General features: G+C 41.7%; 8 protein-coding genes across 8 annotated transcripts; 5 read left to right on the forward strand and 3 right to left on the reverse strand.

Moving 5' to 3' along the window:
* Nucleotides 1–1,193: 1,193 nt before the first annotated feature.
* Nucleotides 1,194–4,703, forward strand: SAMD00019534_029410 (hypothetical protein; the record flags this gene model as incomplete). The annotated part of the gene is made up of 7 exons (XM_012901074.1): nucleotides 1,194–1,634; nucleotides 1,763–1,859; nucleotides 1,981–2,058; nucleotides 2,137–2,401; nucleotides 2,498–2,698; nucleotides 2,830–2,974; nucleotides 3,084–4,703. The coding sequence occupies 7 exons, from the start codon at nucleotides 1,194–1,196 to the stop codon at nucleotides 4,701–4,703; spliced, it is 2,847 nt and encodes a 948-aa protein (XP_012756528.1).
* A 529-nt stretch (nucleotides 4,704–5,232) lies between these two features.
* Nucleotides 5,233–5,863, forward strand: SAMD00019534_029420 (hypothetical protein; the record flags this gene model as incomplete). The annotated part of the gene is made up of 2 exons (XM_012901075.1): nucleotides 5,233–5,435; nucleotides 5,515–5,863. Coding segments are annotated over 2 exons (552 nt in total), but the record flags the coding sequence as incomplete, so codon positions are not given.
* A 238-nt stretch (nucleotides 5,864–6,101) lies between these two features.
* On the reverse strand, nucleotides 6,102–7,319 carry SAMD00019534_029430 (hypothetical protein; the record flags this gene model as incomplete). Its single annotated transcript, XM_012901076.1, has 1 exon — nucleotides 6,102–7,319. One exon carries the CDS (start codon nucleotides 7,317–7,319, stop codon nucleotides 6,102–6,104), a length of 1,218 nt encoding a protein of 405 aa, XP_012756530.1.
* Nucleotides 7,320–7,770: 451 nt separating this feature from the next.
* On the reverse strand, nucleotides 7,771–9,917 carry SAMD00019534_029440 (hypothetical protein; the record flags this gene model as incomplete). The annotated part of the gene is made up of 4 exons (XM_012901077.1): nucleotides 7,771–8,403; nucleotides 8,538–8,613; nucleotides 8,701–9,341; nucleotides 9,426–9,917. 4 exons carry the CDS (start codon nucleotides 9,915–9,917, stop codon nucleotides 7,771–7,773), a joined length of 1,842 nt encoding a protein of 613 aa, XP_012756531.1.
* Nucleotides 9,918–10,350: 433 nt separating this feature from the next.
* Nucleotides 10,351–12,523, reverse strand: SAMD00019534_029450 (hypothetical protein; the record flags this gene model as incomplete). The annotated part of the gene is made up of 4 exons (XM_012901078.1): nucleotides 10,351–11,046; nucleotides 11,120–11,195; nucleotides 11,294–11,934; nucleotides 12,011–12,523. 4 exons carry the CDS (start codon nucleotides 12,521–12,523, stop codon nucleotides 10,351–10,353), a joined length of 1,926 nt encoding a protein of 641 aa, XP_012756532.1.
* Nucleotides 12,524–13,037: 514 nt separating this feature from the next.
* On the forward strand, nucleotides 13,038–13,694 carry SAMD00019534_029460 (hypothetical protein; the record flags this gene model as incomplete). Its single annotated transcript, XM_012901079.1, has 3 exons — nucleotides 13,038–13,316; nucleotides 13,391–13,466; nucleotides 13,561–13,694. Coding segments are annotated over 3 exons (489 nt in total), but the record flags the coding sequence as incomplete, so codon positions are not given.
* Nucleotides 13,695–14,005: 311 nt separating this feature from the next.
* SAMD00019534_029470 (hypothetical protein) lies at nucleotides 14,006–14,860 on the forward strand (the record flags this gene model as incomplete). The annotated part of the gene is made up of 4 exons (XM_012901080.1): nucleotides 14,006–14,301; nucleotides 14,373–14,547; nucleotides 14,638–14,732; nucleotides 14,815–14,860. Coding segments are annotated over 4 exons (612 nt in total), but the record flags the coding sequence as incomplete, so codon positions are not given.
* A 1,297-nt stretch (nucleotides 14,861–16,157) lies between these two features.
* SAMD00019534_029480 (hypothetical protein) lies at nucleotides 16,158–16,474 on the forward strand (the record flags this gene model as incomplete). Its single annotated transcript, XM_012901081.1, has 2 exons — nucleotides 16,158–16,170; nucleotides 16,245–16,474. 2 exons carry the CDS (start codon nucleotides 16,158–16,160, stop codon nucleotides 16,472–16,474), a joined length of 243 nt encoding a protein of 80 aa, XP_012756535.1.
* Nucleotides 16,475–17,652: the final 1,178 nt, after the last annotated feature.

Here is a 17,652-nt window from a genome sequence, read left to right on the forward strand (position 1 = left end):
CTCCGATAGTATGGTGGGGGAGGCAGGGGTGGTGGCGACCGCGACCTCGATCGATTCCGATAAGGTGGCGGCAAGCCACCTGGTGGCAGCGGTTGGTAATACCTTGGCGGAGGTGATCTCGAACGAGATCTACGCCAATGTGGAGGTGGTCCCAATGGAGGAGGAGGTCCACCAGGTGGTCCTCTAAACCTAAAAGCTCCTCCTCCACTTCCACCTGTTGCTATACCAGCATAAGCTGGTTGAAAACTATCTACTTGGTCCAACAACATAGATTGATTGATTGATGTTGTTGTTAGAGATGATTGATCGATTCGTTTGATTGAATGATTAGACACATTGAATGAACATACCTCTTCTTACATTGCGTTGATATTGTTGTTGTTGTTGTTGTTGCTTTGGTTGTTGAGGTGCAGTATCCAATTCACCATCTTCCATTGTTATATATACAACACATGATCTATCTATAAAGCTATAATATAGTTAGTAGTAATATATATATGTATATGTTGACTATATTATATATTATTGATGTCGTCAAATGACTCGCGTTAATGACAACTACACAACTACACAACTTTTAAGTTTGAACAAACAATGAAAGAGAGATCGTGTATTTCAATCGACTTGACGCAAATTTCAAAATTCTCTCAAACCCTTGCCCTAACCCAAGGGAATGGTGGCGCCTCTTTCAACCTTTAGCACCAATCAACACAACTCAACTTGAGTTGTTTCAACACACACAACCATTCAATTTATTTAAATTAGTTTACAACAGACAGATGATGATAGTTGCGCGCGCTTCATGTTCAACAATCAATCAATCAATCAATCAGCTGACACACTACACTACACTATACTGCTATCGACAATAACCCTACCCTACTGCAGAAGTAATATACAGCCGTTATAGTTGTAGTCATTGTTGCTGTTGTTGTTGAACATCATCATCATCACATCTTTCAAACAATCCTCAGATCTATCTCTCTTCACTCTTGCACCTCCAACAACATCCCCTCAAGATACAGGTACATGAAGGCTAATTGCATAAAGTACGACATCATTGACATCAACAAACAAACAAGATTGATTGAATGAGTGAGATGACATCATGTTGGCAAAGCAAGAACATTGAATAGCTGACATACACTCAATCATACATTGTTTAGATAGACAGGAATATATATATATATAGTATGGATATAAGAAAGAGAGTGAAGGTGTACCAGCTGGACTCTGACGCACGATGGGAGGACAAGGGCACGGGATATGTGTCATGCGCATTCAACGAGACGATAGAGGCACATTGTCTGATTGTCAAATCTGAGGAGGGCGGTAACCTGATATTGGAGTCACGCGTACATACCATCGACGTCTATCAACGCCAACAGGACACATTGATCGTGTGGACCGAGCCCAACACCAGTCTGGACCTGGCCATCAGCTTCCAAGACGCCGGTGGCTGTCAGGACGTCTGGGACTTTATCTCAACCAATCAAGGCGGCGATACCTGCGGCTCTGGCGATTGCGAGCTGCCCGAACCCTACAGCGCCAACCTAGAGGCGATCAGAGACTTGCTCGATCCCTCTCTTGCATCGCCTCTTCGTGAGAGGATTGTAAATATCATCATCAGAGAAGTAAGTATCTTGGTAGTCTTGGTCTTGGCCTTGGCCTTTTGCATCAGCTGGTCCATCACGTGATCATCACACTAACATAGTTCGGCTGGCCTGACGGGCACTCATTCATTCATTCATCAATCACACAGGACTACATCAGATCATTGCTGAGCTTGTTCGAAGAGTTGGAGGAGGAGCATGATCTACCAAACCTACATAACCTATTTATCATATTTAAGAATCTAAGTATGTGATTGATCAATCACATCCATGTCAGCTGACTGACTTCCTGGACTGATCGACTGATTGATTGATTGATCGATTGATCGATCGACTGACACTGACCCATCAATCACACTACCAATAGTATTGTTCAACGACACCTCGATATTAGAGTTCCTACTATCAGAAGAGAACCTGCTCAAGGTCATGGGCGTCCTAGAGTGTAAGTACAAACTAGTCGCATCACATGATCACACTCGTCCAATCACTAATCAATCAATCAATGAATTACACATAATAGATGATCCGGATATTGCAGAACAGAATAGGATCAAGCATAGAGTATTCCTGAATCAGAGCGTTGTGTTCAAGGAGGTGGTAGAGTTCTCATCGGACTTGGTCATTAGTACCATCCACCAGACATTTAGAATCCAGTATCTCAAGGATGTCGTATTGCCTCGCGTACTAGACGACATCACCTTTGCCACGCTCACCTCAATCGTTTACTTTAACAACACAGAGATTGTCAATCAGATCCAGCAGGACACGGCATTCCTCCAGAAACTGTAATTGTCACATTCACACCACAGCCAGGCCAGTCCAATTCAACTCCAAACTCACTCACTCACTCAATCCAATCAATCCAATCATGTCCAATACAGATTCGCGCAGATACAGAGCAGTACACCTGGGTCCTCCGATAGGAGGGACCTGATGACGTTCCTCCAGGAGCTGTGCACGCTGGCCAAGAACTTGCAGCCACAGAACAAGATTGCCTTCTTCCTCACACTGGTTGATATGGACCTCTTCAACACGCTATCCATCACACTCGACGATTCAAATCCACAGACTAGACAATCGACGTAAGTATCCGATCACGTGACAGTGACATCGATCACGTGACAGTGACATATGTCAGCTGACTCATCCCCACCCTACCCTTGCGCGATTACAGTACGGAGATCATACTCTCCACTCTATCACATGATACAAGACTGCTGAGAAGCTATATATTATCAAACACTGTATTCCTGACGCAACTGCTGTCAGGCTTCATCAAGGACAAGGACATTGGCGTAAAGAATCAGGTGGTGGAGATCATCAAGGTTCTACTCGATGCAGACTCAAGCGCTAGCGAGGTATGTAATGTAACATTGTTTGATGTCAGTCAGTCAGCTGACTGATCCTGGATGATCACGTGACTTACCCACCCCCGAAATCATCATTCTCCAATATCCACGTGTCCAGGTGAGCGAGTTCTTTAGACTGTTTTATGATAAGGGTATATATGAGTTGGTTGCGCCACTGGCGGATATAACCATCAATCACAACAAGGACGCGACTACGACTACTACAACGACAACTACAACATTGGCGACGATAACAACAAACCCAACAAATGGCGAACCATTGGTACCAGGCGACCCAAGCAGTAACCTCGAGTCATTCGTATTGTACAACGTGATCGAATTGATGATCTACTGCATTAAGCATCACTCGTTCAGGATCAAGAGCTTCATCGTGCAGGAGAACATTGCGCAAAAGATATTGAACCTGGCGCAGTGCACCGAGCGCTATCTGGTGCTGTGCGCCATTCGCTTCTTCCGCTGCCTGGTCAGCATGAAGGACGACCTGTACAACAGCCACATCATCAACGAGCACCTGTTCGACCCAATCATCGGCATCTTCAAGGACAACATCCAGCGCTACAACCTGCTGAACTCGGCCATCTTTGAGCTGCTGCAGTTCATCTACAAGGAGAACATCAAGGCGCTGATCATCTACCTGGTGGAGCGCTACCGCGACCTCTTTGAATCGATCACCTACACGGACGTCCTACGGCACCTGATCCTCAAGTACGACCAGATCAAGCACGCCTACGACAGTCCGGCACTGTGCGCGCTGAATCAGCAGCGCAACGAGCGCGAGATGGACGAGGACGAGGAGGCATACTTCAACAGAGAGGACGTATCTGACGACTCGGACCAGGGCGAGCAATACATGGACGAGAGATATGTTGAGCATGGCAATGTTGGCGATGACCTTACCAACATGATCCACGAGAATGATGATGCCAACAATGGTTCTGCCTCAGACATGCAATCCAGCAGCAACAGTGACGATGATGACGAAGACGAAGACGACGACGAAGATGAGAACAACAAGTCTACCTCTGAGGATGTTAATGATGAGGATCAGATGCAGCAGCAACAGCAACACCAAGATCAGGAGCAGGAGTATGAAGAGCAGCAACTACAACAGGAGCAGGAGCAGGAGCAGGAGCAGGAACAGGTAGAGGCACATGCGCAGACTGTGTCGATGGATGAGATGGAAGAGGGACAACAGGAAAAGAAGAGGATACAGAAAAGGAAGTTGGAGGAGGAAGACGAGTCTGAGGAATCAGACGAACATCCACTGGCAGACGAAAATAAGGTCAATGGTGGAGAACAAGCCATTGAACACATTGCCGAGCAAGACGCTATCCATAGTCATACTCCGCCTCAGCCTATGACTACAACCACGATTGACAACGCTACGACCACCACCAATACCATTACCGACACGATTAACATCAACAATGACGACATTGACAACACAACATGCATCACAACCAACAACATCAGCACCATCCTCCTACCAACATCACCAAAGTCACCAATCGCATCACCATCATCAACACCAAAGTCACCACTATCACCAACATCGCCTATATCACCTATCAATGGAAACAACAACAGCTCAATGGCAGTCGACAAGGTTGCCACGATGAAGAGAGTAAAGATTACATTGGATGACAATGACACCAGTTCCAAGCTCACTACAACAACGACAACTGCTGCTGCTGCCACAACAACAACGACGACTTGAGATAATCATCATCCATAAACTTATATTTATATATATACACATCGAACTTTAGTCGTAGCCTTAGTAGTACCGCGTTTCCATGATTAAGATGGACTGGACCATGCATAGACCAAACCTTGGTATAAGCGCAACCATATGTCTCAGACGTCAACGGTTTAGACATGTCTCAAGGTGATTGTGAACCCAACCCGCTCACAGTTGGCTTGCAATTTGGAATGTCGCAATGCCCAACAATGAATTGATGGGGGTGGGTTTGGGTCCTTTGATCTGTTTTTTGATCACACCCCAAATTTATGAGTGATAGTGCCAAGCCGTTACCCGACATTGATTGATGTTTGCCTACAAGTGTAAATCTATGGAAGATACATTCTATTTATGAATTATTATTATAATAATTATAATAATGACAACAATGTGATGATTGATAGATTGCAAGCACGACATGTCCAATCAGGACATCACAAGTCCTTTCTTCCAATTCTAAAACAAACAAACAAATAATTATACACAAATAATATTATACAATAAAATGAAGTTATTTATTACACTTTTGATGTTGATGTCTTTGACATTGGCTATCTCATTGGCCGAGCAAGATGCAACAGTCACCACAGATCCAAACTACCATCTGTCTTTGGTCAACAAAATTAGAGCAGACAATGGAAAGAGTCCACTAAAGCTCAGTCCATGTCTTATGGACTCTGCACAATTCCACTCTGAGTACCAAGCAAAGTATGTTTGCTTGATCGATCATCATATTGGCCCACTCGCTCACTGACTCAATCAATCAATCAATCAATCAATCAAATAGCACCAACACAATGACACATGACGATCCTAATGGCGGCCTTTATGAGAGGTTCACAGTATATGGATCGACAAACTACACCGCTGGTGCTGCTGAGAATGTCGCAGCTGGCCAACAATCTGATGACTCTGTTGTCACTGCCTGGAAGAACTCTGCAGGTCATTTCGCCAACATGATTGGTGACTACCAGTTGATTGGAATCGGTCTGCAAGTGTCTGGAAAGGGCACACCATACTGGACCCAACAGTTCACCTCTGGTGCCTGTGTTCACAAGAACTCAAGCAGCCGTGCCACCTTCAGCGTTGCCACCATCCTTGCCAGCGTTGTCTTTGCCCTCGCTGCCCTCTTGCTCTAAGTTGGCTGTCGATGGACGAACGAACAAACCTTATTTAATTATTATACATGTATTGTAATAAATATAACTTGGGATGGACTGATGGATAAACATCCAGCCAGTTCATTCCCTAATCTCGATGTACCTACCCACTCAATCAATCAACAAATCAATCAATCTAATCCAGTTATTTGAATAAATAATAATTAATAATACCCTTTTATTGGATTGATCGGGCATGTCCACGCATTGGGTGTCAGGAGGACATGTCACTTCCAGAGTCTTCCTCAGTATCGGAGTAGTCGCCAGCATCACTACTGCTGACACTTGAGTAGCTGGAGCTGTAGTCAGAGTCATATTCACTGCTGGAAGTGGTATAATCATCACTAAATGTGTTGCTACTCGTATAAGTTTCATAGTCACTGCTCTCTGAAGCTGACTCACTTGTTGTTGATATTGGCAACAATGTTGATGTTTTTGTTGATGTTGTTGATGTTGTTGTAGTTGGTAGTGTCGCTATGGTATTGGTGGTGTTGGTAATCGCTGTTGATGTGGTGGTCGTTGATGGAAGTAGGATGGGCAGTGGCAAGCTGGCAGTATTCTCCAGCTCTGCATTGTCTTCATAATTTAAACTATCCAATGAGATGCCTTCGACACTCAGTCCATCCAATGTGAATGTACCTTCCGCCACTCCAGTTTCCAGACCGACCAAATGATGATCCAGTTCCAACGATTCAATACTATACAATGATGATGATGGTTGGTCACCAATGGCCAAGTTGTCAAGCAACTGTACCATTGATGTCAATGAGCTAAGATCATCTCCAATTTGGTCCTGGTCCTGGTCCTGCTCCTGGGCATGTTCTTGGTCATGGCTGACAACATCATTAGGATGTGTCTCCTCTCCAACAACAACCTCTTCGGTCGGTGCCGACATATGAGTGTCAACAATCATTGGTGCCAGCTCCTGAATCTCTATATTTTGTTGTTGTAGTTGGAGTTGATGCGCGTTGTCTTGGTCCTTGTCTCTGTCTGGTACCAAGCATTGTATACTAGGTTGTTGTTGTTGATGTGGTTGCTCTTCCATTAGGGTCGCCTCAACTACTGGAGCCTTGTCGGGCGTTGATTTGATGATACCCTCATGTTCATGATCGCTGTCAGAGTCGTCAGTGTCTGTATAACTGCTGCTTTCATAGTCACTATCTGTATAACTATCCGCTGTATAACTGTCATAGTATGACGATGTGAATGACTCTGTGTCATACTCCGATGAAGAGTAGTCCGATGTTTCATCATCATCACTGACACTATTATTATTATTGTTATTGTTGTTATTGTTGTTGTTTGTACCTCGTGAAGAGTCTGGTCTAACATATTGTTGTTGTTGTTGTTGTTGTTGTTTCAGTTGTAGTCCACCCTCTTGTTTCCTCTCGGATGATGATGATGAAGATGTGGCCACACCTTTAGTTGCCATTTGTCTTTCCTTGCTCGCTATCTATCTAAATAATGTACAAAGTAATGTAATAATAACAATGAATGGGATGAGTTGAAAGAGTTGAATGAATAACAATGTTGTAAACATCAACCAACTGACACACAATGAAAGAATGAGTGAACTCAAGTCGTGGTGTCCATTGAGATACATTCATTCATTCATTCGTGGGGGTATGCGTGGGAAAAGGGGTGGAGGCCATCATCACCTAACAGGTCCAAAAGGGTCCTGGGCCAAGCGGGGACCACAGAAGCACATTTATTTGAAAAGTGTCCATCAATAACAAAGAACAGCTCTGGGTTCATCCTGTTTATCGCGTGGTGATTGGGCATCACACTCTCAACACGCAATATCTGGGCGAGGGCAAAGGCAAGGGCCAAGCAAGGCCAATGATTGGAGTATTATACATTGAATGGTGATGATTGATGATGAGTTAGTTGATATGAATATTACTGTAGATCCTTCGAACAAAGTGTAGACTGAAGTAATAGGCAACGGATCCAGCCATCACACTTAGACACAGGGAGAAGATGAGCGCGTAGCAAGAGTAGATGAAGAAGGCACTGGCATTGCTGGGACCTCCCCATATAGACATTAAGGCAAATGTGATGATGTATAGGTAGACGCCAGAGAAACTCATCGTCTCGAATACACGCCACCACCAATGGTAGTTCTCGTATCTGAAGAGACCTTTGATGCAGAGATTGGCCGACGACACGCCGACTGTGAACAGCATACAGAGCATCGATATCATTGCCATGGGGTAGTTGACATTGTCGTTGATTAGAAGCGAGGACCAGATCGTTCTTAGAACGCCAAGGTAGAAGTTCGAGATGAATGAAGCTGGTGCCGTACCCATGAACGGCGTGATTAACCATCGGCTATAGTACCATGGTGTGATGTTGGGTATATCGCGCGGGAATTGGTTGGTCTCGGTGTCTACAAACACTGGCATCTTTGATGCGTAATAACTGCCACAGAATGACAGAGGCACAGAGATGCCCAGCCAAAGGCCAATTAATGTGAACATTGAACCATTCGAGATTGCAGCCGATGATCCTAGACTCTTAAGGTATATATCAGAGATAACAAATATCAAGAATATCACTCCTTGAGGACATAGCGCAGTCTTGTGGACCATGGGTTAGGGCGAGGGTTAGGGCGAGGGCGAGGGTTGATAGATGATGGATGATCACATACTAACAAAGCATTCTTCTTGATATTATTTCCTTTGAATAACATGTAGTTCCTTGTTGAGAAGTATCCCGCGAACATACTAAGACAAGATTATGACATGTTAGTCAATGTGATTGAATGAACCAATGAATGATTGGTGACAGACTGACTGTCTGACTATACATACGATGTAACAGTGAATAGAGCAATGATAGCCATTGGTATATATCCATAGTTGACTGGGGAGAAGAATCCAATTAGTCCTAGGAATAGTGATAGGAGTACGACACACATCACTTGAATGCCACTTCCGATGAGGATTGGTAGTATCATCTGGTATTGTAATGGTGGCGCTCTGAATACATCACCTCTGATCAACTTCCATCGCGTGGAATCCTCAGTCTCCTCAATCGCATTGAATTTGCGCCACTCTCTCCATGTAGAGATGGTCAAGCCGATGGCCAAGCCTACCAAACCTGCGGTGGTAAGCATAGTCACCAAACTGATTACCTTCTCTAGCCTGTCCTCTGGGGCCGTCCATCTATCACTCCAAGACATGCTCTCATTCAGTTGATACTTGACACTGTATGTCCATAGTATGAATGGGTTGTCACCAATGCGTGTCCTGTTTGAGATTGGCAGTCCGACGCGATCGCCAAACGGACAAATGTTTGGAGTATTTGGGTTGTACTCTTTGGATTGATATGACAATGATGCAGGCATGACTTCAAAGGCCACAATCTCATACGTATCATTCTCCATCCTAGTATTAGTTGGTCGAAATGTCACAGTGAAATCAAAGTGATTATAAAGGTACTGATCGCCATACTTTGATTGATTGAGTGATTGATTGAATGAATGATCACATTAGTGAATGAATGAAAGGAGGAAGGATGGATGGATGAGCCTTACATATTCACCGCCAAGATTAATACCAAGGTAATGACGTTTTTTAAGCGGACGAACTGGAAGGCTGTCTAGGATCATGTTGACGCGGTAACTATTGAGAATGAGGTCAACAAGTTGGTTGAGCTGAGATTGATCCATTCGGTTGTCATCATAGCATTGGGCATCGGGCATTGCATTCAATACGGCACACGATACATTCTGGAGGAAGTTGAACTTGTACAGTGTTCTCTGCATCTCTTCGCCAAGCAGCTCTTGTCCAAGGTTGCGTGGTTGTTTGCTCCATGAGCTGTCTTTTCTTGGTTTGCACACTGGCAATGAGTTGAAGAGATATGGAATAGGTGAATCGACCGATGTTAACTTGTTTATAAACATTGGAATCTGTTGGCCCTCTGTATACACATGGGGTGTCAATGATGGGATGTAGGCATGGCACATCAATGCCATGAAGGATATCAACAATGTTAATGTCAACAACTGATTGATTGGTGATGCCATTATTATTACTACTATTAAAATATTATTATTATTTGTATTTGTTGAAGTTTGAGAATAATGGATATTACATTACCTCGCCATCACCGTCATTCAATCAACCTCGTCATCGATCGTCCAAAATCCAAATGAGGGAAACAAAATGTCATCCCATAAATTCAAACTTTGGACACACTCAAATGTGTCTCCCGATTGGTCCTGATCCTGGATTAGTAGTGTTCATGACCATGCTGACAACATCATTTGGATATGTCTTCTCACCAACAACCTCCTCGGTCGCCGGCGAATGAGTGTCAACAATCATTTGTGCCGTCTCCTGTATCTATATATGTTGTTGTAGTTGTTGTTGTAGTTCGTTGTCTTGGGCCATTCAAGGGCGAGGGTAAAGGGTAGAAGGTAAAGGAAAAGGCCAGGTCCAAGTATTGTACATTGAATGTTAGTTGATATGAATGGTAGAGTAGATCCTTCGAACAAAGTGCAGACTGAAGTAATAGGCAACGGATCCAGCCATCACACTTAGACAGAGTGAGAACATGAGCGAGTAGCATGAGTAGATGAAGATGGCACTGGCACTGCTGGCACCTCCCCAATTGCAGACTAGGAACAATGTGATGATGAATAGGTAGAAGCCAGAGAAGCCCATCGTCTCGAATGATCGCCACCACCAATGGTAATTCTCGTATCTTAAGAGTCCTAGCGCGATGAAGTGGGACGTGGACAAGCCCACTACAGACAATATACATAACATCGTAAACATTGCCATGGTGTAGTTGGCGTTGTTGTTGATATGCAGTGCTGACCAGCTGGTCTTTAAAATTCCATTGTAGGTGCTTGCGATCATTGATACAGGTGTTGTTGCCATGGTCAATGTTGTGAACCAACGGTTATAGTACCATGGTGTTCCACTTGGTATCTCTCGTGGGAATTGATTGGTCTCGGTGTCAACAAACACTGGCATCTTTGATGCGTAATAACTGCCACAGAATGAAAGGGGCACAGACATACCGAGCCAAAGTCCAATCAAAGTGAACATTGAGCCAGTCGAGATTGCAGCCGATGAATCGAGACTCTTTAGACATATATCAGAGATAACAAATATGATGAATATCACTCCTTGAGGGCATAGTGCCGCCTGGTTGGAAGATGAGTTAGGGCGATGGCGAGGGTTGAGGGTTGGGGTCGAGGGTTGAGGGTTGATCACWTACCAACAATGCATTCTTCTTGATGTCTCTTCCTTTGAACAACATGTAGTTCCTTGTTGAGAAATAACCAGAGAACATACTGAAACACGGATGCACTTATTGTTAGTCAAGTGTTTGAATGAATGAGTCTCATGATGGACTGACTGCCAGCCAAACAGACAGACCGAGTATACATACGATGTGACAGTGAACAGAGCAATGATAGCCATTGGTATATAACCATAGTTGACGGGGGAGAAGAATCCAATGGCTCCAAGGAATAGTGATAGGAGTACGACACACATTACTTGAATGCCACAGCCGATGAGGATTGGTAGTATCATCTGATATTGAAGTGGTGGTGCTCTGAAGACATCACCTCGGATCAACTTCCATCGTGTAGATTCCTCTGTCTCCACAACTGCGTTGAATCTGCGCCATAGTCTCCACATGTTGATGCTTCCGCCAATGGCCAAGCCCAACCATGCACCAGTGGACAACGCAGTAATCAAGCTGAGGATATCCTCTAGCCTGTCCTCTGGGGCCTTCCATCGATCACTCCAAGACATGCTCTCGTTCAGTTGATACCTGACACTGTACGTCCATAATACGAATGGGTTGTCACCAACCAGTGTCCTGTTTGATATTGGCAGACCGGCGCGATCACCAAACGGACATATGTTTGGAGTGTTCGGATTGTACTCTTGGGATTGATATGCCTTTGATACAGGGTTGACTTCAAAGCCGACAATCTCATAAGTATCATTCTCCATCCTAGTATTAGTAGGTCGATACGTCACAGTGAAGTCAAAGTGATTATAAAGGTAGTCCTGGTCATCCTTTTTTTTTTGATTGATCGATCATATTAGTGAATGAATGAATGGATGGATGGATGAATGGATCAATGTCACTTACATAGTTGTTTCCAAGCCTCGTACCAAGGTAATGAGGGTTTGAAAGTGGACGAACTGGAAGGCTGTCAAGGATCATGTTGGCATGGTAACTATTGCGAATGAGGTGAATGAATTGGTCGAGCTGAGATTGGTCCAGCCTGTTGTCCTTGCTGCATTGGGCATCAGGCATTGCATTCAATACGGCACACCATACATTCTTGAGGAAGTTGAACTTGTATAGTGTTCTCTGCATCTCTTCGCCAAGCAACTCTTGTCCAATGTTACGTGGTGGTGGTTGTTTGTATGATGAGTTGTCATTCCTTGGTTGTGTGTTTGGTTTGCACACTGGCAATGAGTTGAAGAGATATGGAGCTGGTGATTCAATCGATGTTAACTTGTTTATAAACATTGGAATCTCTTGGCCCTCTGTATACACATGGGGTGTCAATGATGGGATGTAGCCATGGCACATCATCACTGCCATGCAGGATATCAACAATGTCAATGTCAACAACTGATTGATTGGTGATGCCATTATTAATACTACTATTATAATATTACTATTTGTATTTGTTGAAGTTGAGAATAATGGATATCACTTTGTTTGGACAGCACCGTCACTCAATCAACCTCGTCATCAGTCGTCCAAAATCCAAATGAGGGAAACAGAGAGACATCCCATAATTTCAAACTTTGGGACATACCCAAGTGTGTCTCTTTAGATCACTGTCAAGACTACTACTAGTATATCAATGATGACTGAGTGTATGAATGAGTGAATGAATAAAGAATAAAAGGAGCAGGTGTCAATTCGATCCATGATTGATTGATTATTGCCTGAATGTTTAGGCAATGAAGGAGATGATGGAGTCTTCATGTTTGTTGAATAGAAGTCCTGGACCCATCATTCAATCAATCATCATATCAATCTAAATCATACATTATATCTATATCATTATTATTATGGGAACGAAAGGAAAAAGATAAGATTAATCAGTCATTTCCTCATTCATCATTCAAACAAACACACTTACACACAAATACAAATAATGGACTCTTTTGATGATGACGATGATCAGCTGAATCAACAACGACAGAGTAGTGTATTGGATAGTGTCAATATAAGTGATCTAAAGGTTGTGGATGATGCTGTGAACAGTAATATATCTGTCAATAAGTTTATAGAGACATATAATGATGAGACTCAGATATACTATATGATCTATACATTCAAGAACACATCAACATCACCTGTATTCATATGGATTGGTGAGAGTGCATCTTCACCATCAATCAATGCATTGCTTGTATCAATGAAGATACCAATGGTATGTTACAACATGTTGGCATGCTTAGCATACGTCGGATATTAACATCGATCACATCATCAATCAATCATCAGGACAATGTACCAGCTGTATCACACTTACTATACAATTCCAGCGATAACAATTCACAATCAATTATAAAGAGAATAGGTATGATTCATGTTAGTTGGGCTCAAACTGTTTATCAAAGGTCTAACACATCATTCAATCATTCAATCATTCATTCATTAATTCATCATTGTAGTGATCAAGTATAACACACAAGCATTCCTAAGTTATAACATTGGACAAGATATTATTGAAAAGAACATCTTTGTTGAGAGGAAGTTGTTTGAACATCTGAAACAACTGTTACCTCAACCAGTAAATACACAGACATAATAATATAACTACATTATACACTTCATGTACTTGTCCAATGACACCTTGACTCCTATCCATCCATCTTCGACTTCGACTTTGAGTTCTTCTCATTCATCCCCCACCACTCTCTTCATGATGTTCAAGTGAACATCAATTTGAATTAATTTCAATTTTTGTTGATTGTGAAGTGTGATGATCATCAAAGTTTAATCATCACTTCTCTCTCTTTATATTTTGTGAACATACATATACTAAACATACACATACTTACATACATATTGTACAAACCATATATATATATAATATAAACAAAGAAAGAACATAGAATGAGTATAATGGAATATAATGGAGGTGCCGTCATTGTTATGACTGGCAAGAATTGTGTAGCGATAGCTTCCGATTTGCGTTATGGTATTCAGCATCAGACCATCTCGAATAACTTCCCAAAGGTGTATAGAATCAATGAGAAGTGCTTTGTTGGTATTGCTGGTCTGGTCACCGACGCTCAAACACTCTATCAAAAGTTGATGTTCCGTCACAACCTATACAAGCTCAGAGAGGAGCGTGACATGACTCCTCAAGTCCTAACCAATCTGATTGCCAACATGTTGTACGAGAAGAGGTATGTATACATTTGTAGTTTGTAATCAATGTTTGATTGATTGTGATCATTCTAACAATGCTTCGACACAGATTCGGACCATACTTCACAGAGCCAGTAATTTGTGGATTGGATGAGAATAACAAGCCATTCATCTCTGGTATGGACTTGATTGGAGCACTCGTTAGCACTGATGACTTCTTGTTGGTGGGCACAATGACACCAGCCATGTACGGTCTCTGTGAGACATTATATAGAAAGGATATGGTATGTATATTTGATCATCAGGTCATTGATGATGGATGGAATGACACGAATATTAACTAATCATGACCATATGTTAACAACTTGGTGTAGAATGAGGAGGAGCTTTTCGAAACGATATCACAGTGCATGCTATCAGCTCTTGAGAGAGACGCTATGAGTGGATGGGGAGCTGAAGTTACCGTTATGTATGTATATCAATCATATGACGAATGATCATGGAGCCATTATTAACAATACACAAACTCAACAAACCAACCAATAACACAGCACACCAGAGAAGGTATTCAGGAGAAGACTGTTGGGTCGTCAAGATTAATTTCATTACGTTAGCGAGTGGACACATAACATACATGGGCGCACTCTTACATTTCCATTGACACATAATCATCATCATCATCTTCATCATCATCATCTTCATCACTCCCAACAACCAACCAACCAATCAACCAACCAAACATATACCAAGTCCCCATTTGTCACACTTTTGTAATTAACAGCAATAAACCTCGTCCTAATCTCCTTCCCTTTATCTCCAATGTGGAGCAAGCCTTCCAACCAGCCAGGTATCTAGATTGTCAGCTGACACCTTCTCCAATCTTTCAATTCCTTACCACCTGACACAGACATATTCAATGCCATACCCTACCCAACCCTGCACCAACATAGCTGGCAATTCTTTTACACAGTAATAAACTACACTCATAACTATAGAAAAACAAGTTGGGTACTTGTTATAAGGAAGGAGGCCAAGGGAAAGATAGATAAAGTCAAATAACGTGATTGATTTACTTTGGATCAACTCTAATATCCTTGAGAATCATTACATCACATGCTCAGAGGGTGGTGCTAGAGTGAAAGGTGATATTGCTTACAAAGACTTTACATTCTGGAAGTTGGCAGATTGTCACTTATTCACAGTCAGCTTCTTCGGCGAGTTCCCAATGATCTACAAGTTTGAAACAAAGATCTATACGACATCCGGTTTACTAAATTCAATCAACTCAATACATCTGTTGTTTGGATGAAGATGGATACTTTGCCAAAGCATCCAACCATCGTACTCCTCAACAACTTTGTCTGTCTGGTACACGTGGACTACCAGGTCAGGATAATAACAATACCTCTACAGGTGCACCACCTGGTATTGATGATCCAAGAAGTGATGATGATGATGTCATATCATTCCTTAAATAAACAATAAATGACAAATCAGAATAAATTATCTTGTAAATTATGATGTTGAATTGATCAAAGAATTTAAATCAATTAAGTCTGGTTTGTCATATGAATAATGGTTAATGATTCGAGGGTTGGGGAAGTGATGAGTAAGTGGAGGGAGGGAGGGAGGGGGGTGTTGTCGTGGTGACTAGTCAATATATTGATTGATCACTTATTGAGGGGGAAGAAATTGATTGGTTAGAGGTGGGGTTATGATCAAAGTAGTAGTATCTGATAAATAATATTTTTCCAATTCAAACAAATCTAATTTAAATATTAATACTATTTATTCAATTATAATCAAATATAAATAGACAATAAATTTGTTCCAATAATATCATCAAATCAATTCTAATCAATTATCCAATCAATTAATCTATCAATCAATTAAAATGACTATCATCAGTATGTATAAAATTAATTTCCATCAATTGTTACTTCAATAAACTTACCAATATCTCTCTTCTAATCATCAATAGAATCCATGACCTCCCTCTCCTTCAACGCCTCTGCTTTCAGCAATGGTTCAGTGATGGGTTCCTCCTCATCATCAAGTGGACAGTCATCCAACAATACCTCTGGTCTCGTCGCCCAAATTGGAAAGGATGCCCAACCAGCACTTGATGGAACAATTGCTTCTGTGAAGGCAATTTACAGCACTGTTATCGCCACTGCTGACGGACTTATGAGCAGAACCATCGGAATCTAAATTTTGATTTATACTTAATAACTAAATTGCTTTATAGTATTATTATTATAATCTATAAATCATTTCAACAATTAGGAAAATATATCTTTGTTCCCTTTCTTGATTAGTTCAGTCTATCCTTATAAATACTTTAATTTTTATTCATAAATGTTATTGATTTGATCAGGAATGGAACTTTAGACTTGAGCCAAAGTAATCTCCAAGTAATTCCAACAATATATATACAATAATAATCGTTGGTGAGAGTCAAGGTTATTACCTAATAAAAGAAAATCTGCAAAACTAGGAACAAAACCATGGTATTTTTCCTCAAAAATTTCAAAAAAGGTGCCGTAGCTCAGTGGTAGAGTAGAGGATTGCAAATCCTTTGGTCGACGGTTCAATCCCGCCCGGTACCTTGGTTTTGAATTGGAATTGAATATACGAAGTTCCGGTAGATAATCCTATTCTCGGCATTTTAATCTTGATAACCATTAGTGAATAAATATTATTTTTTTATTCAATTTTACTTTATCTATTTATAATTGTAAACTATTTCCTTATTTTATTTATATATAATTCAAGTTCTCACAACCTATTATTCTCAAACACTTTGTCAAACACATTCATACATATACAGTACAGAGACAGATAGACATAGTTGGTTAGTTGGTTAGCTAAGCGAGAGGGAGAGAGAAGTGTGATATAGATAGAGAGTGGAGAAAGTGTAACCAGGTTGTTGTTGTTCAGATATTATAAGCAACAACTACAACAACAACAACAATGTCTTCTCCATTACTATATAGTAATAATATATTCACAAGCACACAACAACATCAACAGTATCATCAACAGTATCAACAACACTTGGCATCCTTTCAAATCACTGCATTAGAGTTTGATACAACCGCTACATATCTAGCTGTTGGCTATTCAAATGGCACAATATCAGTAATGAAGCGACTAAATGTAGACCAGCAAATGGAACAACAGCAGCAACAACATTATCAACAGAGAATGAATCATTATCAACATCAGCATCAACATCAACATCATCGTCATTCATATAAGAATGAGGACCAACATACCTTGAAGCGACATGATATCAATGGCAGCACAGAGAGTCTAGATGAACGACGGCGAAGAGTCAGAAGAAGGAGTAACAACAGTGATGTCATGTTTGATGACGATCATCACAA

The sequence above is a fragment of the Acytostelium subglobosum genome (genome assembly GCF_000787575.1).
Source record: "Acytostelium subglobosum LB1 DNA, scaffold: scaffold5, whole genome shotgun sequence".
NCBI classification, from domain to species: Eukaryota; Evosea; class Eumycetozoa; order Acytosteliales; family Acytosteliaceae; genus Acytostelium; species Acytostelium subglobosum.